Source organism: Chroicocephalus ridibundus, chromosome Z (genome assembly GCF_963924245.1).
Source record: "Chroicocephalus ridibundus chromosome Z, bChrRid1.1, whole genome shotgun sequence".
NCBI classification, from domain to species: Eukaryota; Metazoa; Chordata; class Aves; order Charadriiformes; family Laridae; genus Chroicocephalus; species Chroicocephalus ridibundus.
The window spans coordinates 84,084,331-84,108,801 of NC_086316.1; the positions used below are offsets into that span (position 1 = coordinate 84,084,331).

The window sequence follows — 24,471 nt, forward strand, 5'->3', positions numbered from 1 at the left end:
AGATGCGTTTTTCACTAATTAGCACTTCCAGCGTCGTCCGTGGGATTAGAAGCCACTCAGCACCTCAGTACGCAGAGCCGTCTCGGAATAGTGGTAACGCGAAGGAGGATCAGCCCCGCCGAGACAGACACAGGACAGCCTTTCTAAGCCAAGCGCTGCTAGAGAAAAATAAACAGACACGAAAAAGTGTCCCCTCTGAGGTCTCATGACTTCGAGGAAACAGTAAATATGTAAAAAAAAGAAAAAAAAAAAAAAGATCTCAGCGATGGCTTCCAACGCTTTCTTAGAGTGTTTCAGTCCTCCTTCCTATGGAACAAGAACAGTTTCCAAGAGCGCTACGTTTCCAGGTGCAATAAATTAAAAGTAGCAAAAGCTGAGGTCCTCAAGCATTCCCGTGGCCTTCCCCACCACGCTGTGGGAATCTCCTCTCACAGCCCACGTGAATTCAACTGTACTCCTCCGTGGTTTCTGCCCTCCCCTCCGCACCTGCCTCCACGGAGCAAACCGTGGTGGAGGAAACCAGCATTCCCCGGGAAGCACCTTTCCGCGCAGCTGCTTCTTAGCAGCAGAAGCAACAGGACACTCAGAGAACGCTGGAAGAGAGATGTGAAACGTAAGTAGTCGACACATGGTTGGAATTATCACATGGTCGCTGTGTTCATCAGTCGACTCCAAAACAAACAGGCCACGCTTTCTGTTACTTACGTTTTCTGTTTCCCCGGCACGTGGAAGTGTTTATGATCAGCTGCTGAGGGCTCGCAGGGGTGGAAGTGTAGAGGTAGGTAGAGCTGCTGCGGACGGTGTCAGGAAATGAAATGCAGGTTTTCGTCTTTGTTGGGAGGTTAACAACTGCTCTCCGAGGCAGCCTCGCGCGTCTCTGGTGCTGAGATCAGGGCCGAGGCAGCTGAGCACGTGCCCTTGTTGAGGTTTACCCAGATTATCCCCCCAGTGCACCAGCTGCCTTGGATGTTTCGCTTGCGTGAGCTGACTCAAAAAGAGTTTTCGGGTCCTAAGGAGAAAACGTAGGCAGGGAAGTCCAAAATCATGTTCCTGAAAGCTCCTGTGTAGGAGGCAGCTGCCTCCTAATCCCACTGGAATCTCAACTCCATAGGACTTTACCTTAAACTCCTCTGGCGCCCTCTCAGCTCCCCTGTCCATACCACCCAGCCCCGGTGACTGTGCTGTGCGTGCCCAGGAAGACCTCACTCTCTCCGCAGGCATCGGAAGCAAAGATCCAACTGCGGTCAGACCTGAACCGCTCCTCCACTTTGCGCTCTGGAAGCTCCTGCTGGTAGCATCCTCCCGGGAAGGGCTTATCACAAGGACAGCAATGGCTTCTACCTTCACCTGTGGTGCAACGGCAGAAAGCATTAGTGCCCATCTTGACCCCGTGGCCCGGTGGCCACAGCACACTCCCAGGACGTGGGAGACCCACTTTCAATTTTCTTCCCCTTGAGAGGTTTCAAAGCTGCGTCCTAAGCAGGAGGCCAGAGGCTCTTCTGTGGCAAAGATGTTCCCACCCTTCCCACAAGGAGGTGGTTTCACACCTCTCCTCTGGACCTGCTCCTGGGGCTGGAAGGGGGCTGCACCCTGGAACCTGCCCTGGAAGAGCCCGGCAGGCAGCGGGGTGCGTTACGGGTACAGGAACGTTGTATCACATAAGTCCTTTTGTGGATTTAGCTGTGAATAAACAAGCGGCTTTATCAGTCCTACTGGAATTGCCAAACCAAAGTGACAATTGGTCGACGCCCTTGATAGCCACCGTCCCTCCTGGCCAGAAGGAGAGGTGAGCTCCGGAGACTGGCCAGGGCTCTGTTTTCACAGCAGGCCTGGAACCAAGAGAGCCACCCTGCTTGGGGACAGTAATTTCTAACAGAGGGGCAGGTGGAGCAACAGGAGGGTCCGTGCTAAAATCCCCGTGACAGGTAGGTCCAGTGGGGCTGATTGGCCAACCTTAATTCTGGCTCGTTAAAACATACCATACATCCATGGTGCTCTAGGAGGAGTTTTGACCTGTTCTTTGCACAGGAATGGAAGGCAAGTCCTCAAACTTTTAATAGATTTCTTGGCATTTATCTTACAGGGCCGGTTTTTGCAGCCCAAGGGTCATGTGGGGACGTTAACTGTCATGCACAAAATGACATACAAATGGGTTGCTTGTCCTAATGGTTCAGCAGAAAATCTTGAAGACAAAGGCACCCAATATTCGCTTTAAATTGAAATCAGCTTGAATGCTGGAGCTGAAAACGCCGAAAGCTCTCCAGCCTTCAGACAGCTGCTGCACCTTCGTTCCCTGAACCCCTCTCTCCTGACCAGCCCATGGACTCCTGCACTGCTCCTCCCAGATGCGTGGCTCCTCCAGAGGCACAGCTCGCTCCCGTTGTTTGCCTTTTCCTCCTACAGTCAGCAAGGCAGTGGCATTTGGACACGTGGTAGGTGAGTCCTCCAGCTAAGCTGCTTGCCACAACCATGTCCTAAAATGGAATCACAGAATTACAGAACGGTTTGGGTTGGAAGGGACCTTAAAGACCACCTCGTTCCAACCCCCCTGCCCTGGGCAGGGACACCTCCCACCAGCCCAGGTTGCTCCAAGCCCCGGCCAACCTGGCCTTGAACCCCTCCAGGGATGGGGCAGCCACAGCTTCTCTGGGCAACCTGGGCCAGGGGCTCACCACCCTCACAGCAAACAATTTCTTCCCAATATCTCATCTCAATCTCCCCTCTTCCAGTTTAAAACCATTCCCCCTCGTCCCATGGCTCCCCTCCCTGCTCCAGAGTCCCTCCCCAGCTTTCCTGGAGCCCCTTGAGGGACTGGAAGGGGCTGGAAGGTCTCCGCGGAGCCTTCTCTTCTCCAGGCTGAACCCCCCCAGCTCTCTCAGCCTGTCCTCCCAGCAGAGGGGCTCCAGCCCTCCCAGCATCTCCGGGGCCTCCTCTGGCCCCGCTCCAACAGGTCCACGCCCTTCTCGTGCTGAGGGCTCCAAAGCTGCACACAGTATTCCAGTACCGACCCAGGCAATGGGTCCCAGGAGCAAGATATGTGAGCTTGGAAAAGGAGGAAAAACATCTCCAGAAGATGGACTGACCATCGTCAGCAGGACAAGACGCTCGAGGAGTTTTGCTCTGCATCAGTAATTCTGTCGTGGTCACTGAAAGAGCTCAACGATGTTAAATGTATTCCTGGAATGCCTTTGGTTCCCTGTGAGTCCTCCTGAAGAACAGACGGTTCTTTACAAGCGGAGGTTCGCTACGCAGTCGGTTCATTTCTCTCGTCTATATGCTGTCCCCAGGCCAGGGGTGAGGAAACAGCCCAGGGGAGCTCAGCGTCGTGACAGCTGAGCGTCCTTACCGTCACCACTGCTGAAGCGTGACGCAGCAGGCACAGCACTGTCACCGCGCTGCCGCTGACCGAGCAGCCAGCCAGGAGCGCGGTCAAAACAAAAACCCATGGCAATCGGTGAGATTGTCTTAACAGTCGACGTTTTTTGGCGTATTGTCCTAGAGCTACGGGTTCATCCACCCCCTGCACGCCCAGCTGGGAGGGAATCGCCCGTAAAATAAACCTCCCGTGTGAGTAAATAACCCTGTCGCCGAAGTTTGTGTTTATTCGGTGTATTTCTTGCCAGCAACCCATTTACGCAGGTTGTGCAGGTCTACGACTGCTCGTTCGTGGCTCTCATTGCCAGAAACGGACCAGCCAATCGCCTCGATGAGTAAGGCAGTAAATAAAGACATCGTGTAAGTGCCTGATCATAAACGCTCTTTGGGATACTTTAAATCCCGGGCTTACGTTTGCTCTAACCTGTCTGGCTCAGAACCAAGACGTACCGCTTTTAAATGTGCTTTTGGTTAACGAAACCAAAACCATCCCTGGAATCAGGAATGTTGCCCACACTTTGCATCCACAACTTAGGCACAACTTAAAATATAGGGAATTCTGTTTAAACGTAAGAGAAAACCTTTTGTTTTTACTGTGAGGATGGTTGAACCCTGGAACGGGTGGCCCAGAGAGGTTGCGAAGTCTCCATCCTTGGAATTATTAAAGAAAACAACCGTTGCATTGCATCTCCTGACCAAAATGGATCAAAAAAGTCTCCTCTGTCATTATCTGCTTCATCTTGCTGTGGCTGATCAAGAGCTCCTCTGCATCAGCTGATAAACCACAATCAAACCTGTTCTTCTCTTCCAGGGGTTTCTGCACCTCCACCTCCCCGCTGACAGAGGCCGCGCGGAGGGACCCGAGGCAGGAACGGTCCTCGCAGGTAGGACCCGTCTTTGTCACCCCTGCAGGTCTCTCCAGGCGGAGATCTGCTCAGGCCCTGGGAAATGAGCTTGGATGACGCCCATTAACACAACCTGTGCAAAAGCTGCAGCCGGGGTTTTCTGTTCGTGGCGTAGCAAGAAGCTGCAGCCCCGAACATCTACTCTCTTCCAAACTTAATGTCCGTAGCGATCCTTCCAGCATCTTCATTTATCACCCCAGCGCGTGGTTTCCGTGTTCATTCCTTCCCATCCTTGTTGTCAGAGATTTTCCCCAAGTTTCCGCTCTCTCCGGCTCTGACGATTGCAGCATCTCCCCCCCCTCCACAAGACACAGACTTCCCCACTTTGATCCCAAATGTCACTTCTGAGGTCATCCCTCCTTCCTGACTCGTTCCTTCCCTCCCTCTTCCAGTCATCCAGCTACCTCCCCCTTGGCTATTGCACCAACTCTGACACAAGCCCCCTCTTTCAAAGCTTTCCCTATCTGTCCACACTTACTAATCCTCTCTAGCCGAGCCGCCCTCCCCCTCTCCAACCTCTCCTCTCCTCTCCGCACGCTCTTTTTCCAGCGCGCACGGCCCAGTCACATGCCGGTGCTCGGGAAGGTCATATGATGGGTAGGGACCGCCGGGCAAGGCTGCGGCAGGCATCCGTCCCAACGCGGGGCCCCGTCAGGTAGCACACCTCCGGCTCCCACCCTGTCCCACGGCCGTCGGCCACCCCGTGACTCGGTCACATGCCGGACCTGCAGCGTGCGGGGACGTGATGCCGACGGCACGGGCACGGGGCGTGCGGCAGGGGCCGTGGAGTTGCCTTGCAAATGGAAGGCAGGAGCGTTACGCGCCGGGAGGTGGGTAGTGGGATCCTGCACCCGTATCCTAGACCAAGCAGGTCTGCTGCCACTGCTGCCCTGTCCTGCTCCCCCGGCAGGTCTCTGCTCGCACCTCCCACATCGTGCTCTGCTTCGAAAATATCACCCTTGCTCTGCAAAGCCTGTAACCGACCCGTGCAGAAAAGCCCTCTTGTTTTTCCTCTGCCCCTGACCTCTGTCTGTCTGTCTGTCCTTGGACTGGGAGTTCCCGGGATGAATATCACCAATGCCTGTACATCACAGGCGGGAACGCGAGTACAAAGTACTAAGAAATGCCCCGAGCCTTTCTTAATTAATTACAGAGCCACCGACTCTTTCTAATAAGATCCACGCACTCAATAGACACAATAAATGGGAGAAGTTAGGCAATTAGGAATAAATGGCCAGAGGGTGAAGCAGAGCCCAGTGGGGGACCAGCATCCTCAGAGGACATCTCATTCCTTCCCATCTTCGTATTGCACACGCTGCAAACGCATGTGATGGATCTCCTTTGCACTGAGACGGGATTCAAGGATGGGATAGCTGATGGGTTCTCCAAGCCAAATGTGCAAGCTGGTGAAAAATGAAACGAATAATATTGTTGGTGTAAGTAAAACCAGTATCTGAGGAGAGGAGGAGGCTCCACGTATCTCCAAGGATGGCTCGAGGCTTTTCCCTGTCTCAGGCAGATCCCAGCGTTGCGCCCTGCTCAGATTTGAGAGGGCGAAAGGTTCAAAGGAGAGGGTAAACAAAACCCAAGGTCCTGGAGAACAAACGATACCGACCTTGACGATACACAGCACCGTCTTGTGCTGCTTATTTCTATGCCCCGAACTGTTTGTCCCCCTTTTTTTTCTGCAAAACAGAAGATATCGCGTAAAGTCTGTGTTTGTGGGTTGAAGTGCCGTTCCCCTTTAATGTGACTCACAGCAAAACGCTGCCAAAGGGTCTCCTAAAAACCCAGCCAAACCAGTGATCAGGACCACAAAGCACGAGCTTTCTGACCCAACGCAGTCCGGGAAGAAAGAATTAGCGGAGATTTGCAACCGTAAAAGTTTGGGTGCAAATTAGCAATAATGGTGAGAACTAGCATCATATATTTTTATAGGGCTTTGCTAAAGTGAGTAACAAATTCATGGGTTTTAATAACTAACTCCTTTCCTTTCCGGTGGGCGCTGGGAAGTTGAGTGGCGTGCACGGAGTCTCCTCGGTTTGGTGTCCACCCAGCCTTACAGGATCAGGTTTGAAAGCCCGAGTCCCGCGGAGATAAATGTGAAGTGGATTTAGGAAGTGTCGAAAATCAAGCTCTCGATGGGCGGTTTGGCCTTTAGTCTGGGAATTTTTGGGAAAAAGAGGAGACGCCAGCTTTCTAATCATTTTGCCCAACTTGCAAGACCTTTTAGCTGCTAATCACCAGAAATGAGCCCGAAGACAGAGCTGCGCCCCGGCCTGACAGACCCCCTCGAAGCGGGCAGGAGAGCCGCTGCCTGCCCTGCCAGTTCTTAGGGTCTCCTCTCGAGCTGCAGCCCGGCTGAGCATGGAGGACGTCTCGCTGACAGCGCTTCAACATCCGCTCCAGACTTGGGCCAAATATTCCTGCGGATTTGAAGAAAAAACACGTGGATAAGGATACGCACTCTAAAGCAATCCCTAAAGCAAACAACCGCCCCCCCAAACTCCTTTCTGGAGTGGAGCTCCGGGCTCCACTTACAAAAAAGGCGGGGGAGCAGTGCTAGTAATTTATTAATTTTATAATCTTTTCCCTTTGCCGGATGCAGGAGAGCTAAGGCAGAAGCGCCACTTGGGGCCTCACCATCCACCATCTGCAGGATCAAGCGATCGCGAACTTCTCGGACATTTCTCCAGTCCCTCACCAAAATAGGACCTCAGAAAGGAGCAGAAGCAAACCATCCCCCTGGCCACCCGCCGCACCTCGGCGCTGCCAATGGGCTCGGCTCCAAATCCATGGTCAAGCCCAAACATGCTCAGCATTCATCCAGCGCGGATGGAGAAGCGTGCTAAAGGCGTAAGAAGAGAGAAAATATATGTCATTCCTCGGCACAGACCTAAAGACATCCTTGTCTGCAGAGTGGATGGAGGAAGCCCATCACCCACCACTGGGTCTTCTGTCCGACACAAAGCAGCCAAGCGGTCTGGATCCATCTCACGTACCATGGGATGTGCTGGGAATGACAAGCTGCTGAATTACACTTGTCCGCTTGGACACAGGGAATAGACGTTGGGACACACTGAGCTCTCCCTGTGCTTTCAGCCTGTGCTTTTCAGCTCCGCCGTGGCTGGAGATGGGCTAAGATCACCTGAGGGTCTCTCCAAGAACAACATGCTCTATCAGAGCAGCCCGGGCACTAACGCAAGGCATGGGCGAGGGCGAATCAAGATAAATATCATCGTAAAAATCACTTCATGTCACTCAGGCATGTCTGGGAAAACGGCACAACAAAGAGTGGCCAAGAAGAAGTTTGTCCTTGGTGAAGGGTGGTCCAGAGGCAGGACCTGCCATGGGGAGGGGGCGGCCGGTGGGGATCAAAGCCTTCCGGAAACCTCCCCGTGGATGGCGATGCCCGGAGGCAGGTACAAACTGTAACGTTCCTCCCTGTGTGACAACGTTCACAAGAATTAGCGTTTCCCAGGAATGCAGGGATTTATTCTTCAAGGCCCACCGTATCTGCGAGCGCTACAGCCCAAACACTGCACCAACAGAGCATGTGCTTGATAAGAACCCAGGAACAGATGCCAGCGGATTTAATGTGGGACAGGAGGCCCATTGCAGGTTTGCAGACTGCTGGCAGGGTCAGCTGTAAATATTCCCTCACAATCAAAGGCATTCATCTAAGGATTACATGCTGGGGGCTTTGTGGTAAAGTAAATTTGCAACTAACAGGACCATTAATAGTCAGACAGTTTAGTTGGCTCGCTGGCTGCCATTTATTCCCCCCCACCCCCCCCAGTCATTTTTACTACATCTAAATACCACAGGGATGTGGGACTTGAATGATGTGGCAAAAGAAATCAGCTTAGAAGAAGTAGGAGAAGGGGTTACCTCCAACAAAGAGAGCTCAACGGGGATCGAACGGCGATATCAATAGTGGGTAACGCCACTGGAGCATGTGAGCTGATTTCATAACCTGAGGGAGATTAGCCTCTTCTGTAAGCAAGCAAAACTATCGAGGGATATGAAGTGTTTGCCCTATAAAGCGTGTTCGTAGAGGGGCTGTATTCGAAAGGCTGAGGCGGGGAGGAGAGACTACGTGGGGTAAGGAACGGCTGCGAAACAAAGACGTCAAGGCCCGCTTTCACCCAGTTTGATGCTCACAGAACAAAACTACCCAGAGAAAAACATAAGCGTGTATGTACGTGCTGCCATATAACGTTTTCCCCCTCTGCAGTAAGTGCTAAGCATAAAATAATCGGTGGCGGGATGGGATGGTGACAAACCAAGAGGTCCTGGGCTGAGCAGGCGCGGGGTGATGCGAGGATTAACCCGGGATGGTATTTCTCCGCAGAGCTGCCTCTCCAGGACCGCGCTCCCTTTGGGGTGCCATCATCTCCGCACGCGGGGGTCCTCCCGTGGCCTTCGCCCCGGCTCGGTTCACCATCCGAGCAGCCCTTCCCGCTCTCCGTTTGTTCTCCAGCTCCATCTCTACCCCTCCTCCCCCATCATCTCAGAAACAAATTAAGCAGAAGGAGCCAAGAGGGAAACTAACACCAATCCCATTAAATTCTACTGCCTGGGCTGTGTTTTATAATTGAAAAGAAAAACTGTTTTATAACTGGGGGGGGGGGGGGGGGGTTAAGAAAAAGAGAACAATTCCTCTCTCTCCCCTCCTCCTCCTCTCCTGCAAATCCTACTCCCTCCTTCACTGGAGAAAAGCAATGAAAATAGAGAAAAACCAGGCGGGAAGAATGGAGGGTGTGTAAAACACTCTCAAGTTTCTATATGTGGAATTCAAAATTTGCAGGATAGCGCTAATCGCTCCCTGACACTGAATAGCTGACCTAACGCAATTAAATGAATCTTTGGCTTGCGCAAACGAGCAATCCTTAATAGGAGCATCTTTGACTCTTGCTGGTGTGCCACTGCTGTCAGTAACAAGCGCCCCACGAACCCAAGATCCCAGATTCTTCCCCATCAGGAGGGTTCACGCGAGCCAAGCGCTCCGCTCAGGCCTTCCTAGCGAGGCGACTGCGACGGGACGCAACCTTAGCCATGGGCAAACTGCGTAAATCCCTCCTGCAGCCACTCACCGAGACAGTGGTACCCTGTCCCGGGCAGCGAAACGCTCTCTCTGCTGCTCTTCCCACAGCGGGTCGTCCCTGGGAGAACGGGGGATGCTTTTTATTTCCCTCGTGATCTCCAGAACTGCTCACATCAGAGTTGCTCTGCCTCTGCAGGTCTTCAACGAGGTTGTGCGACGCTGAAGGATTTTTCCCTTTTCCCTTAACATTCAGCTCTTCGATGGTGCAGTTCCTTCATTCTTCTTGCCACAACTGCTGCAAGGAAAGGAGGTGTCAGTGTCCTACTTCTAAAGACAGGGAAATAAAAGCATTAAACGTAGCATAGCCCCTCTGCTGGGAGGACAGGCTGAGAGAGCTGGGGGGGTTCAGCCTGGAGAAGAGAAGGCTCCGCGGAGACCTTCCAGCCCCTTCCAGTCCCTCAAGGGGCTCCAGGAAAGCTGGGGAGGGACTCTGGAGCAGGGAGGGGAGCCATGGGACGAGGGGGAATGGTTTTAAACGGAAAGAGGGGAGATTGAGATGAGATATTGGGAAGAAATTGTTTGCTGTGAGGGTGGTGAGCCCCTGGCCCAGGTTGCCCAGAGAAGCTGTGGCTGCCCCATCCCTGGAGGGGTTCAAGGCCAGGTTGGCCAGGGCTTGGAGCAACCTGGGCTGGTGGGAGGTGTCCCTGCCCAGGGCATGCGGTTGGAACTAGATGGTCTTTAAGGTCCCTTCCAACCCAAACCATTCTGTGATTCTATGAAACACAGTTGTTTTGCAAAAGGCTTCTGACTTCACTTTCCCTGTGCTGAGCTCCTGCAGAAGACACTGACTGTAACCTGGGTCTGGGATACAGAAACGGCATTGAAAGGGTCTCATCGCTGGGTGCACAAACGTGGAAACCTCCCAAATTAAACGCGGCTCATGAAAAACCCGTCCAATCCTTCCCCGAGATCACCAGCAGACTCCAGACCTTTAAATATTTTGGCATGTTCATTTACATATCATACTGATTTTAGCTTTTTGCTGCTAAGAGAGAAGCTTAACTCCTCTCGCGTCCCTTCCGCCTCCGCACCTCGTGGCTCTGCTCCGGCTCTCCACGTTTGGTGCTAAAGAAGAAACCAGCCTTGGCCTCAGCCGCCCAGCACCCGCCTGCACAGAGCTCATGACTACAGCTAAGTGGGACATTTTCCTATAAAAATGCTCATGATTTCAAAAAAAAAAAAAAAAGATCTTCAGGAAATCCCAGCGGGGATGAAGAGAATAAGAGAGGCAGAAAGACGCTTCCAAGAAGAGCCAGTATCTCCCCGGGCATTGCCCTGCTCGCTGCAGCTGCTGGGATAGAGCCTCCAACATCCCTACAAGCGCTGTAAATATTGAGCTTCCAACTCTTTTAAGGTGGATTATGATCCATTTCACCCTGGTTTGTTATTTATTACTTATTACGATATCCAGAAATTCCATCTGGGAGCCAAGAAATCTTTCCCAGGGAAAAACTAATCAAAACTAGGAATTTCTCCTTAAAACGCTTAGGCTTAACAAACTGTTATTTTCCAAGCAGCTCTGGGTGGGAGCCTTCTTCCTCCCCCCATCCCTGTTCCCCACCCCCCCCCTCCAGACCATTAGGGTTACAGAGAGGTTAGGGCAGAGCCGCACTCCCCACATCGATCCGAAGTCCATCACAACAGTTCCTGAAGGTGTCCCCGGATGATCGTCACCTTTCGGCCGAAGCAGCCAGGGATTATTCTGATGCGCTTTTTCCTTGCTGTTGCTAAGCTATCCCAAGCGCTACTGTCATTCTTGGAAAGCCGGAGGCAAAGAGCGGGACCCCCCCAGAGCCTGGCGTTGCGCAGACAAAAGGAGGACACGTCTTTCCCCCCCACCCACCCCCCCCGACGCAGCTTTACAATGGCAAGAGGCAACGGCTGAATGCAAAGGCACGGGAAGAATGAGAAGACGCCGCAGTGACCGACGGTCTGGCAGGGTTTATTGGCACCAGGAATTTTGTAAAATGATGAAGAGTTCGGTGATGAGGCTGAGCTGATTCATTTCCTGCAGGAGTACGTCCAGTCGTGGGCCAGCAGCTGAGAAACCTCTTGTCCTTTCTTTTTTTAGGCCACTGCTGTCAGGATGCTGCTCCTCGAGAGGGACCGCACATCTGCAAGAGAAGTTGCGTCCTCAGGACGCTCCACTCAAACCCACGCTCTCTGGGCAGATGCGCTTAGCATCATCTCCAGCCTCCCGAAACAGGAGGTGCTCGAACACCTCCCAGAACATGTATTCATTCTGCAGAGTCAGAAACCAAGAGGTTCTGGGAACGATCCTCAAGAGGAGAAGAGCAGAAGTCCCCAGCCACAACCTGCTGCGTGTACCAGAGCTATGAGAAAATGGAATGGAATGGAACGGAACAGAATAATCCCAGCTGGAAGGAACGTACAATGATCATCCAGTCCAGCCACTCACCCACGTGGGGTCAGGAGGTGGCTGGGTTGAACGAAGCTCATAGGGGCGCAGGGTACGAACTCAGCACTCCAGAAAAGCAGTGCTGGAAAGTCCAATTAATTCTCTCCATCAGTATCTATAGTGGGGACTAAAGCAACTCCCGTACTTAATTTCCCATTATTTCCCTTGCTGTTGACTGGTTTGAAGGCCCCATCTTTTCCTTCTTCTCTCTGCCCATCATTTGCCTGCACCTTTGTCCTGCCTTCTCCCTTGCCATTTTTTATACACCACCAACCCTGGTGCCTCCTCCTCGCTTTCTGCTGAGAGCTTGGAGGGAAAGGGAAAGAGCCATGGTGCCAAGGAAGGGGAAGAAAAAGAGAACAGAAAAGCCATGTGGACTCGATCGTAGAATCACAGAATGGTTAGAGTTGGAAGGGACCTTAAAGACCATTCTAGTTCCAACCCCTTGCCCTGGGCAGGGACACCTCCCACCAGCCCAGGTTGCTCCAAGCCCCGGCCAACCTGGCCTTCAACCCCTCCAGGGATGGGGCAGCCACAGCTTCTCTGGGCAACCTGGGCCAGGGGCTCACCACCCTCACAGCAAACAATTTCTTCCCAATATCTCATCTAAATCTCCCCTCTTCCAGTTTAAAACCATTCCCCCTCGTCCCATGGCTCCCCTCCCTGCTCCAGAGTCCCTCCCCAGCTTTCCTGGAGCCCCTTGAGGGACTGGAAGGGGCTGGAAGGTCTCCGCGGAGCCTTCTCTTCTCCAGGCTGAACCCCCCCAGCTCTCTCAGCCTGTCCTCCCAGCAGAGGGGCTCCAGCCCTCCCAGCATCTCCGGGGCCTCCTCTGGCCCCGCTCCAACAGCTCCGTGTCCTTCTGCTGTTGGTGCCCCAGAGCTGGAGGCAGCACTGCAGGGGGGTCTCCCCCGAGCGGAGCAGAGGGGCAGAATCCCCCCCCTCGCCCTGCTGCCCACGCTGCTGGGGATGCCGTGGGCTCGATGATCTTTAAGGTCCCTTTCGAACTCAAACCATTCTATAATTCCATAAATAAAACGAAATATTTTCTTATGGATCAGTAACTGGTAAAAATTCCGGCAGTAAAAAGTAGGAATAAAAGGTCTATAACTCTCGACGGCGTCACTCACGTGGCTGCAGCAGCCGAGGGGCTGCGGGTGGGTGATGCCCCTCGGGAAGCACCTGGTGCCCGTGATGTCCCGACCCCCCCGAGCGGCGAAGAGCCGGGGCTTCCCACGCGTGGGGCCCAGCCCCGCGCTGCCGCCGGGCTCGGTGGGGGGGACAGCAGGGGAGCGCTGCCGGCCCCCCCCCGCCCAGCCCTTTACCCACGCTGTCCCTCGGGGTGACAGCGCTGGGGACCCCCCCGCGACCCCCCGGGGTCACCCCCCCTCTGCGGGGCTCCCCACGCGGCGCGCTCCCACGGGCCGCCCCCTTCTCATTCATCTCTCCGTGACGTCAAGGAGGGCGTGACCAATGGGAGAGGAGCCGCCGGCCGGCCCCGCCGGGGCCCGCCCCATCGGGCCACGAAGCCCCGCCCCCCCGCGGCCCCTTAAAGGGCCCCGCCGCCCGCCGGGCCCCGCCGCCGCCGCCGCCTCGTCCCGCCGTCCGCCCGCCCGCCTGTCCGTCCTTCCGAGCGATGAGGAGGCTGGTCCTCCTGCTGTGCACCGGCGTGACCTGTTGCATCGCGGCGGGAGGCGCTCCGCGGATGGCGGAGGCTGCGCTGCTGCGAGGAGGAGGAGGAGAAGGAGGTGGGTGGGTGAGCGCGGTCCCACGCGGGACGCGGTCGGGGTGCGGGTCCCCCTCTCTCAGGTGGGGCTGAAACACGGAGGGGCTTTGCTCACCCTTCCTCCTCTCCGCTTTGCAGATGCCACCATCCCCGAGCTGCTGGAGGACGGGCAGGAGCGTGTCCCGGCGCCGAAGTCGCAGGTGAAGTTTAACCTCCGCTCCTGGCCGGATGCCGAAGAGGATGGTTGCCCACTCGCCCTCGGCCACCGCAAGTGTCTGGAGGACTGCAAGTTCAACGTGACAGCCAAAACCTTCTTCATCATTCACGGCTGGACAGTAAGTGCGGAGGAGCCTGCACGGAGGCGATGCTTAGCGTTCAGTCTGTCCACTTAGAGCATGCAACCTGCCCTGGAAATGGTCCGTGGCTCTGGAATATGTGGGATTTGGGACAATTTGGTGGTAGAAGGAGAGTCCCTTGCCTGTGGGGTGGTGGGAGTGGAGGGGTGTGGGGAGAGGGATGGCTGGGCAGGAGAGGCTGGAAGAAAGGGAGGCTGAGGGGAGACCTTCTCGCTCTCTGCAGCTCCCTGAAAGGAGGGGGTAGCCAGGGGGGGTCGGTCTCTTCTCCCAAGGAAAAAGCAATAGGACAAGAGTTGCGCCAGAGGAGGTTTAGATTGGATATTAGGAAAAAATTTTTCACCAAAGGGTTATTAAGCATTGGAAGAGGCTGCCCAGGGCAGTGGTGGAGTCCCCATCCCTGGAGGGATTTCAAAGCCGGGCAGACGTGGTGCTGAGGGACGTGGTTTAGCGGCAGGCTTGGCAGTGTCAGGTTGATGGTTGGACTCGATGATCTTAGAGATCCCTTCCAACGTCGATGATTCTATGTTTTGGGTACTGCAGCCTCTTACCAGCTGCACCTGAGGTCCCTGGAGCAGCGCAAGTGGGTTGTGAAACCACCCAACTCATTCACAACTGCCCAAGATCACTTCACGTCCACATTGGTCGGACTCGATAATCTTCAGGGTCTTTTCCACCCTCAATGATTTTGGGTCTGCATAATGTGAATGTGGTAAAAGGTCCTTGAGATTTTCCCGAAAACCCAACTAACTGGCCACTGTGAAGGTGGCACTTGGCTTGACACACACGTAGACTTTCCGTAATCGTAGCTGCGTGTCCACAGTCTTCACTTCTGCTACGTGGTCTCCCCGATAAAGAAACGGAGGGCAGCCAGCCTTTACCGAGCTTTCTGCTCCGACATTTGATGTGGCTGAGTGTGTGGCACCAGGGGACTTATCACCTCTGCCAGGGCTTATGCAAAGAGCGGTGCCAGGTCTGGAAAATAATTTTGCGATCCATCAAAACTGCTGAAGCTCTGGAGAAAAAGAGCGATAAGGTGGCGTGTAACGAACGCCTCCCCCTCCTGCCTTAAAAGGCATGGCGGCTAATTACCCAAATCCCTCAAAACCTGTTCTTCTTACACCATTAGCGCAGCGCTGAGAAGCTGTGGGGCTCGGAGAGGAGCAAGCATACAGCTGGAGGAGAATATGTAAATGATATACAAATAACTTAACTGCCAATGGGTAATCGTGGTCCCGGGAGCAGGAAACTACCACCTGAATCTCTTTCTAGATGAGCGGCATGTTCGAAACCTGGCTGGGCAGCTTGGTGTCGGCTCTTCAGGAGAGGGAGAAGGATGCCAACGTGGTGGTGGTGGATTGGCTTTCGCTTGCCCACCAGCTCTACACCGATGCCGTCAACAACACGCAGATTGTCGGAAAAAGCATAGCGAGGCTGCTCGACTGGTTACAGGTAACGCCAGTTAAGCACGGGCTCTGTTGTAACGCTCCGGTGAGGGACTGTTGCACAAGGGAGAGGTCACCAGCTCCGGCGCTGGCGAGCGGGGAAGGCGCTGGTGTAATCCCAACCCCAAGGCTCGGTGGGGCGATGGCTCACGGCGCAGGTGCCACGCTCAGCCCTGGCGCCAGGAAGTGCCGTGGCGCTTTCCTGGGTGACGCCGTTTTGCAGCGTGCTCGGATAGGGGATGTCGAAGTGGACTTCAAGTTTAGGAGTCCTTCCTCCCGCCTGAGCAACGTGAATTTAAGAGTTGGGCATTCAAAGTCAGCGTTGGCTTGGCAAGAGGGTGGAAAAGGAGAAGGAAAAGGCCCACGGTGCTACACTGGAGTCCAGGGCCAGTGCTGAGGTCTGCTGGGGACCCTGGGGAAAGGCTGCTCCAGATCCCGCTTAAACGAAGAGTATCACAACTGGGGTTGGAAGCCGGGTGCTGTGGTTGGGGGCAAACCACAAGCGCCCTCCAAACCCTTCGACTTGTCTTGACAAAACAAAGAACGAAGCGATGCTTGTCTGCCCCCTCCCCTCCAGTCTCTTCTTAGAACTGGACTCGAGTCCCGCAGATAGGAGCGGCGCCAGGTGCCCTGAAAGACAGGGAGGAATATTATATATATATATATTTATTTTTTTTTAACTTTCAGGAGGACCCGCTCTTCCAGCTTGAGAATGTCCACCTGATCGGGTACAGCCTGGGTGCCCACGTCGCCGGCTTCGCTGGTAACCACGTCCACGGGACAATAGGCAGAATTACAGGCAAGTGGCTTTTTTTAAAGCAGCCTCTTACCTTTCCTTAGCAGCAGAGGGTTTCCCCGAAGAGGCTCGTTTCCTGTGTCGCTGGGATGTTGTTTTGGGCTTGCTCAGTCCGAAGTGACGCGTTTCCTACCTGTGTCAGCAGCGAGGAGCATGGGTCTCTTCGCGTGAGAAAGTGTCTTCATTTTGAACCCCAAGCGTTGGGGAGGTTCAATGAAAAAAACCTTTCAGAGGACAACCTGGATCTGGAGTAGTTTTGAACCCACATTTCACTTCAAAAATACAAGTCCAGCTCAAGCCCTTCTTATCCAGATATTAAGCCTCTGAGTGATATTATTTCTGTAATTACAGTTCATAAATTTAATGACAGTGAAAGCTATTGGGTGCAATTTGTCCCAACGTTGGTCAAAAAACCACCCCAGCCTCTCATTGTGCGAGTATCTTGAACGGAGTGTTTCTAACTCCGGATAGAAGCTGATTTCAACACGTGAGAGCTCGGGGCGTGGTAGAAGGGGTTGCACGAAGCATTTAAATGTGACACCGGCGGTAAGAATCCCTCAGAGCCCCGCAATAAATATCTGTATTTGGTTCAGCAGGAAAAAAAATAAATCACCTAATACTCAAGTTGGGGAATGGCTGAAGAGCTCAGCTTCAGGTTGGGGGTGAGGCTTTGAGGTTAACAGAAAGTCCCGATCCCATCATGGGATCTCGGCTGCAGGGATTACCTCGTATTAATCCCTCCATATGTCCAATCTGAAAACAGACTAAAGGTAGCCAAAGGCAGCTTTGGCTACCAACGGTCTCTGTGGGGTGCTAGACCTCTTTGGTGTTCAGTCATAGAATGGTTCGGGTTGGAAGGGACCTTAAAGATCATCCAGTTCCACCCCCTGCCCTGGGAAGGGACACCTCCCACCAGCCCAGGTTGCTCCAAGCCTCATCCAGCCTGGCCTAGAACCCCTCCAGGGATGGGGCAGCCACATCTGTCACCTCTTGAAGTATCTCTTCACTGTGACCTAGTGAGGACTCATTGCTTCCACCAGGCAAGCTGAAGCCACCGCTGTAGAGCAAAGTGGTGCTGCTACTGGGTCGTATTGCACCAAAAATGGTATGGGACATCTTCATTTGTTCCCTCAGTGACCTCATGGTGAAGAGAGCTTTGGAGGACAGTATCTGTGACGAGGCAGGGACTGCCTGTGTAGCAGTTGGTTAGGAGGGCTCCTAGCAACAGGCTCCTGGCTATATTTTGTGTGAAATAACCCAATTTCTTACCTGGCATCCTGCGTACTGTCTCTAACACCAGGCTTGGATCCGGCCGGCCCTATGTTTGAAGGAGTGGACCCTAGCAAGCGCCTCTCCCCCGACGATGCAAACTTCGTGGATGTCCTTCACACCTACACAAGGGAAACGCTAGGCGTTAGCATTGGGATCCAGATGCCTGTAGGCCACGTCGACATCTATCCCAATGGGGGAGACTTCCAGCCTGGCTGCGGATTAAGCGATGTCTTGGGAGCAATTGCCTATGGGAGTAAGTTCTCGTTACTTATCTTGCCTCTATTCAGTGTAGACTCTTTGCAAATAGACTCAGGTTGATGCTGGGGGATGAGCTGATTTACAAGAGCAGAGAAAACTAATTTTTCCTTTTAAACTGCCTGCATTACTGGAGATAGCTGCTATAAACTAGACCTGCTTTTAATTCTGAAGCAGCATGTTCTCACTCTAACATCTGATCATAAACTACGGCCTTACGCTGGGTCTAAAATCCTCTTTAAAGCTCTTTTCTTGGTGGAGACTAAGTGAACGGTCCTCTTCAAGCGTCTTCCACTAACCTCTTGAATTGCTAATGTTTGAAAAATGTTTAATTTGGCCACGCTCAACTCACGTTGGGCTACAAAAAGGCATAGCTCACTATATCTTACCAGCTGCTGGGGTGATAAATGCTTAAACAACATGTGTCCCTTGCAACTCTGCTTCTCCAGCAATCGGTGAAGTTGTTAAATGCGAACACGAGCGCTCTGTGCACCTCTTTGTGGACTCCCTCGTCAACCAAGATAAACAAAGCTTCGCATTTCAATGCACCGATTCCAGTCGCTTCAAGAAGGGCATCTGCCTGAGCTGCCGGAAGAACCGCTGCAACGGCATTGGCTACAACGCCAGGAAAACACGGAACAAAAGAAACAGCAAGATGTACTTAAAAACAAGAGCTGACATGCCCTTCAAAGGTAGGCCATCCCTCTTAGAAAGAGCATAGTCTCATCTCTAAGAGCAGACTCCCAAAGCCAATGTTGGGAAAGACGTAGGGGCGGAAGGGTAGCGTCACCTCAAAGCAGCGCAGCATCAGGCATTAGTTTTTTGCCGTTACCTGCCTGCATTGCTGTCCCGTGGCGTTACTGTCCTCCTTCCTCCACGAACAATCAACAGGACTCTGGCCATAAGGCCGCTCTGCCTTTTGAGCAGGACTACAGCTTATAGATGTCCTACTTGCAAGACCACCCCAACCTTAGAGCACCGTAAGGTTTGGGGAGCCCTCTCCAGGGTGGGTCTGCTGCTGGTTTTGTGTAAAAGTCAGCTTCGTAATCAGTAAGGGCAGGAAAAAGATCAAAGATATCTCAATAAATATGGGGTCTAGCCTTTGCCAGCCAACGCTATTTCACAAAGAGCGGTGCTGAGCCATGTTGTCTCTCAACCAAGTTGCTTCCACCTGTGCTCTCCTTGTTTCTCTCCAGTCTACCACTATCAGATGAAAATGCATGTCTTCAGCTACGAGAGCTTGGGAGAGGCTGATCCCACTTTCTCCGTCACCCTTCACGGCACCAATGGAGACTCTGAACCTCTCTCCTTAGAAATGTAAGCAAGCTGGCCGGTTGTACCCAAGAAGGCCACTGGGACTAGACAAGGTGGCATTACTCTTTTTCCTCTGGTAACACCTAAGCCTAGCAGCCTCACTTCATCACCATTCAAAAAAATCTTCGTCTAGTAATTTAATGATAATTTATTGCTGAGAAAGCAATTCGATGTGCCCAGTCCTCTATATTAGGCTTCATGGCTCATTGTTGACATCCTTTGTCTTGGTTTTCCCCCTCTACCATTTGGATATAGTCTGAAAGCACCCACATCTCTGGAGGCATCGTTGACCTCCTTTAGCCTCTCCCAGGAGAAACACAAGGCATGAAATTCACCTTTAAGCTATGGAAGGATGGCTGAGCCAAATACATGATGCATTGAACCAGCTATCCAAGCTTATTTTCATTAGCCTAATCAGTAATTAGCCAGTGACAGTTGAATGCGGAGCACCTGATAAGCTGCAAAGGGCTCTTTAACTTCTTGCATGGAATGAATGAGCATCTGGCATGCTTCCCTAAGGAAGAAACATTGAGTCTCTGCTTGTCTTTCAGGCTTGATCAAATTGGCCTAAATGCTACTAACACCTTCCTGGTCTATACAGAAGAGGACATGGGTGAACTTTTAAAAATAAAGCTCACCTGGGAGGGAACATCTCAGTCATGGTACGATCTGTGGAAAGAGCTGAAAAGCTACTGGTATCGGCCTGCGAAGTCTTCCCAGGAACTGCATATCAGACGTATACGCGTGAAATCTGGGGAGACGCAACAGAGGTAATAATTGTGTTAGGCTGCACACGGGTTCACTCAAAACTTGAATCAAAAGGAGAAATATTCAGCACCTAGCAAGAAAAGTTGAGGTTTTGAACTTAGTCGGTATCCTGAAATGTTACCAGCTAACGCTCTCATGGTGTAGGAGAGGGGGTTACTTAGAATCATAGAATTGTCAGGGTTGGAAGGGACCTTAAAGGTCATCTAGTTCCAGCCCCCTGCCCTGGGCAGGGACACCTCCCACTAGATCAGGTTGCTCAGAGCCCCATCCAGCCTGGCCTGAAAAACTTCCAGGGATGGGGCTTCCACCACCTCTCTGGGCAACCTGTTCCAGTGTCTCACCACCCTCATGGGGAAGAACTTCTTCCTAATGTCCAGTCTGAATCGACCCATCTCTAGTTTTGATCCATTCCCTCTAGTCCCACCATTACCCGACATCCTGAAAAGACCCTCCCCAGCTTTCTTGTAGGCCCCCTTAAGATCCTGGTAGGCCACTAGAAGGTCTCCTTGGAGCCTTCTTTTCTCCAGACTGAACAACCCCAACTCTCTCAGTCTGTCCTCAGAGGAGAGGTGCTCCAGCCCTCTGATCATCCTCGTGGCCCTTCTCTGGACACGCTCCAGCACGTCCATATCTCTCTTGTAGCAGGGGCTCCAGAACTGGAGGCAGTACTCCAGGTGGGGTCTCAGGAGAGTGGAGTAGAGGGGGAGAATCACCTCCCTCGACCTGCTGGCCACGCTTCTCCTGGTGCGGCCCAGGATACGATGGGCTTTCTGGGCTGCAAGTGCACACTTGCCAGCATGAGGTTGCAAATTAGGCTTTACGCAAAACTAGTCACTGCCGATCGGATCCGAGATGTTCTTTTGCTTTATTTAGATACTGTGACATTGTCTTGCCTGCCCTTGGGGACTAAATTAGCCTACTTCAAGAGGGTTTAGATCGTACATGAAGGCTTAAAGTACTGACAGCGCCAAAAATACTGAAACGCAGATGGGCACAGCTATTATTTACAGGCATAATGTGCTGATTTGGCACAAGGTAGACCTAAACCAGCAACCGTTTCTGTTGCTTACTCCTTAAGCACTATATTGCTCCTTCTGAGGTCTCTGTAGTTGGAAAGCTACCTGAGCAACCAACAAGAAATAAAAGCTGCCAAGCGCGTCGCACTGCACTCCCAGCAGTTGATATTGACAATTTCCCACATTTCTCAGAGCTTTAAATAAGCGTCTCCCATCGTATGTAAGGTATCCTGCACCCTAGTTTCTACAATCTATGAAACACCGGGGTAGCAGAAGCGAAAATCCCCAAATAAAACATTAAAGTAGGAAATAAAACAGCCATCCAATGGGAAAATGGCGCTTCAAGGCGCTCCACAGGAAGGACGTCAAATCCAACAACTCGTCCTAGAATTCGCTACAGTCCATATTACATGTTATTTGTTAATCGTGGAGACAACAGGTACCTTCTCTTGACTTCTGATTCCTCCTCCTAGGTTTGCTTTCTGCGTGGAGGATTCCCAGTTGACCAGTATATCGCCCGGGAAAGAGCTCTGGTTCGTGAAGTGCACAGAGGAATGGCAAAAAAGGTAGGGAAAATCAGCTAAGAGAAATCCTGCCAGATGCGCGTGGCTGTGCTGGGAATGAGTGGAGCCAAGTTTGTTTGGTTTTTTTTTGTTTAGACTTCTGGATCTTCTTTTTCTTTCAAAAAAAAAAATAAAATATAAATTCCAGCCCAAGATTCCCCAGCTATTAGATTTAATTTTCACGTACGCCTTAACGATCACTAATTAGGGGATATTATCCTCACTTCTCGTCTTGGTTTGTCATCTTGTACCTTCACATACATCTCGTACCTTCGCTACCAAATTGGTATAACACAGTCCTTGAGCCTAAAGAACCTGTCTGCTTGCTGTTGTGGTAGATGCTAAAAATCATGAGAGGCTACCAATACCCAAGACCCACGCGATAGTGGAGAGCTAATTAGCAGCATCTATTAACTGCCCTGTAAAACAGAGGAAAGCTGGGAGCACGGGGGATTGCCTCCAAGGTTGTTTCAACCTGCCAGAAGATCTTGAGCTGCTAAGAAAGCTCTCGATCGAGTTTGGGCTCAACTACGTGAGCGAGACACAGCTGAGGACTTGCCACGGCGTTACAGTACTGACTCCTGCTTCCTCTGGGGCTGTGTGCGTCTGCTCTGGTGCAGGAGAGCACAAACTCAGCCGTTGCCGGAGCATCTCAGCCCTGCTGAACCTCTGCGGGACTTTCCAGACACCTCGGAGCAGTCCTCAGAGCATGACTTCCAGTAAGTCTGGTCTCAGCAGCGACAGCTTGGTTGCTTCAGACTGCCTCTAGTCATGTTTTGAATTAATTCCTCTTCATTTGACTAAACGATCGTCTCCTCCAGATGAAGTCCAGCCTTTTGGCCTCTTTTAAATTTCAATCTGTAAACTCAGAGCTTTGGCGCTTCTCATCCGGAGACCAAGTGCCTGTTAGGGCTAGCAAAGCCCCGTGGAAGCCGTGCTTTGCACAACCTTCTCGGGCGGCAGAGCTCAGCTCAGGAACGCGAGCTGGTTCCGTTCCAGGGTTGGCAGAAACCAGCCAGCTGTGCCACACGCGCGTGTAGCAAACAATTCTGCGAATGAAACCCCTGTGCAAAAACTTGTTGCTCTGCCACAAGCCTTGAAAGATCAAGTCAATCCTCCTGTAGGTACAAGAAAAGGCTGTTTTGATACGCTACTCGGTGACCCCCATGAAACAGAATTGCTGGCAGACGGGCCCTTCCTGCTCACTCGTGGAGTGCAGCTTTGGCACGAGGCGCGAGGAGCAGATCCGAGCTCCAAAACACTACGGTTTCTAGGAAATGATCCTTCACGAGCAATGTCTTGCTCTTCAGATCTCCGCTCCTGCCAAGTCACTGAAAGATCAATCTCCGCCTCGGAAATCGCGTCTGCAAACATCTGTCCACCCTGAAAGGACCCGAACGGGCAGGGTCTAGCGTCGAGACCTGTAATTTCTCTTCGCAGCCTACTTGCGTGCATAACGTCTGCTGCAGGCTCTCACGGAGTAGCTACCGGGCACAGCGCTGCTTTGACAGAATAAAATACCAGCCTGCACTGTCTAAACCTGTTCTTGGTGTCCCAGAGTTTCCCAGGAATTCTTTATTACTCCTCTTAACTTCTACATTTAACCAGATATTTTTTTTCCTCTCTGCTTTTTCCAGATCTGTCTCAAATTTGCTATGAAAACTTCTCGAAAGACACACAACCGAGCAACCTAGATGCAAGAAGACCACACAGGTGGCAAGATGCTCTGGCAAAAACCTGGCTTGGTAGCACTTAAACAACTAGCTCTTCCGGACCAAACATCTTGGATCAGGCGTAAGAAACCGAGGAGCAATTGATGGACCGCGGTCCTAGCCGTAGAATAACTAAAACCGACATTCTCCCTTCCCCAAGGAGCCTGGTTTGTGCATTTAACCTTACCTTGACCCGTTACACGCTGCATTCCCTGCCCTGCCTCCGTTAACGAGGACTACGGACGAGATCTTCACAGATCTAGACCTCAGCGATGATCATCTGGTCTGCTTGCCAGCGGAGTTGAGAAGATAACCATGCTAACCGCCCATCGGACTCTTGGTGACAGAGCTGCTAAGAACAAATTAGCATCTAGCGTAGGAGTTACCGTGGGTCCAGTAGCACTATGGGCTGTGGGAAGACAAGACCAGCACAGGTCTAGCGTGGGGGGGGGGGGTGGGTTGTTCAGGGGAGGGGTGGGAATACGCACAATGCCGCTTAACTTCAAGTTGTCCTTTGCTTGCCTTAAAAATAATCCGTTCCGTGTCTGGCTGATACTGAAATGTCCATATATTACCTTAGAAGAAGGTAGAGCTCCGTCCTCCCTGTACCTGGGGCAGAACGCGGTGCAGATGGCAGGTGATGGTGCTGGCAGCTGCTCCTCGCTCCCCAGGTGTCGGGGAGGAGGAAGCTATGAACTGCGTCACGTCCGCAGAACTTTGCACCAGTCCTTTTTAACTACTGAGAATGCGTTCGCCTCTGTTCAGACGCTGTTGTAGTAAGTACCAGGGCGTAATTAAGACCTTATTTTTGTGCAAAGTCTTGAACTGAGCCAGACGACATCCTCATCGCCACAACGTCCCGGTTGGATTCCCTGGTGCCAGACGAACTTGGCTTTGCTCCGAGTTCGACAGATTCCCTACGGCAGTCCTGTTTGCTGCTGCGGAGTGGTGGACCTTGTCAGAGGCGAACTAGATTTTGTTTGTTTGTTTGTTTTTGTCCTTTTTGGAAGGAGACTTGGTGTAACAGCTCTCGAACTTTTGGCATGCAGAAAGGCAATCTCAAAAAACGGTGTTGCCAGATGGTGCACCGAGTTCTGAAGACTTAGCAAGTCCTTCTGAGGCCTGCAGTTCTCCCAAGTTCTTGTAGAGCTTCAATCCAACCAAAGCAAGCACATTTGGAGATTTTTTTTTTTTTAATTCCATGGTTTTTTTGCAAAGGCTTCAATAACTGAAGCCTTTGGTAAGTATCTGTGACTTGTCACCGTGCCATACTTCGAGTGGTTTCAAAGCCCTATTTGTATATTGTGGTTTTTGTATGACTTAAAACATAATTTATTTCTCATATTGTACATATGTAAAGTTTTAAACGTTTTGGTTTTGAGTAACAGTTTTTATAAGCCTTAAGACAAAAAAAAAAAATAATAAAGGGCTTTGTAAAAATCACTGAA

General features: G+C 52.1%; 1 protein-coding gene and 2 long non-coding RNA genes across 3 annotated transcripts in view; 1 reads left to right on the top strand and 2 right to left on the bottom strand.

Moving 5' to 3' along the window:
• Positions 1-11,308: 11,308 nt before the first annotated feature.
• On the bottom strand, positions 11,309-13,093 carry LOC134508802 (uncharacterized). Its single transcript, XR_010069151.1, has 2 exons — positions 12,934-13,093; positions 11,309-11,501 (listed from the first exon to the last, which is right to left on the bottom strand). It is a non-coding gene; the product is annotated as an uncharacterized LOC134508802 (long non-coding RNA).
• Positions 13,094-13,367: 274 nt separating this feature from the next.
• LIPG (lipase G, endothelial type) lies at positions 13,368-23,479 on the top strand. The gene is made up of 10 exons (XM_063320879.1): positions 13,368-13,551; positions 13,668-13,864; positions 15,155-15,334; positions 16,015-16,126; positions 17,424-17,648; positions 18,100-18,342; positions 18,847-18,967; positions 19,516-19,734; positions 21,222-21,314; positions 22,949-23,479. The coding sequence occupies exons 1-10, from the start codon at positions 13,440-13,442 to the stop codon at positions 22,968-22,970; spliced, it is 1,524 nt and encodes a 507-aa protein (XP_063176949.1). The 5' UTR covers positions 13,368-13,439; the 3' UTR covers positions 22,971-23,479.
• LOC134508801 (uncharacterized) overlaps positions 15,357-24,471 on the bottom strand; it is an 88,932-nt gene continuing 79,817 nt past the window's right edge. Inside the window, exons 2-4 of the long non-coding RNA XR_010069150.1 lie at positions 19,603-19,715; positions 17,393-17,514; positions 15,357-15,957 (exon numbers count right to left, since the gene is read on the bottom strand). This is a non-coding gene — a long non-coding RNA (uncharacterized LOC134508801). The remainder of the gene's footprint in view (positions 15,958-17,392; positions 17,515-19,602; positions 19,716-24,471) is intronic.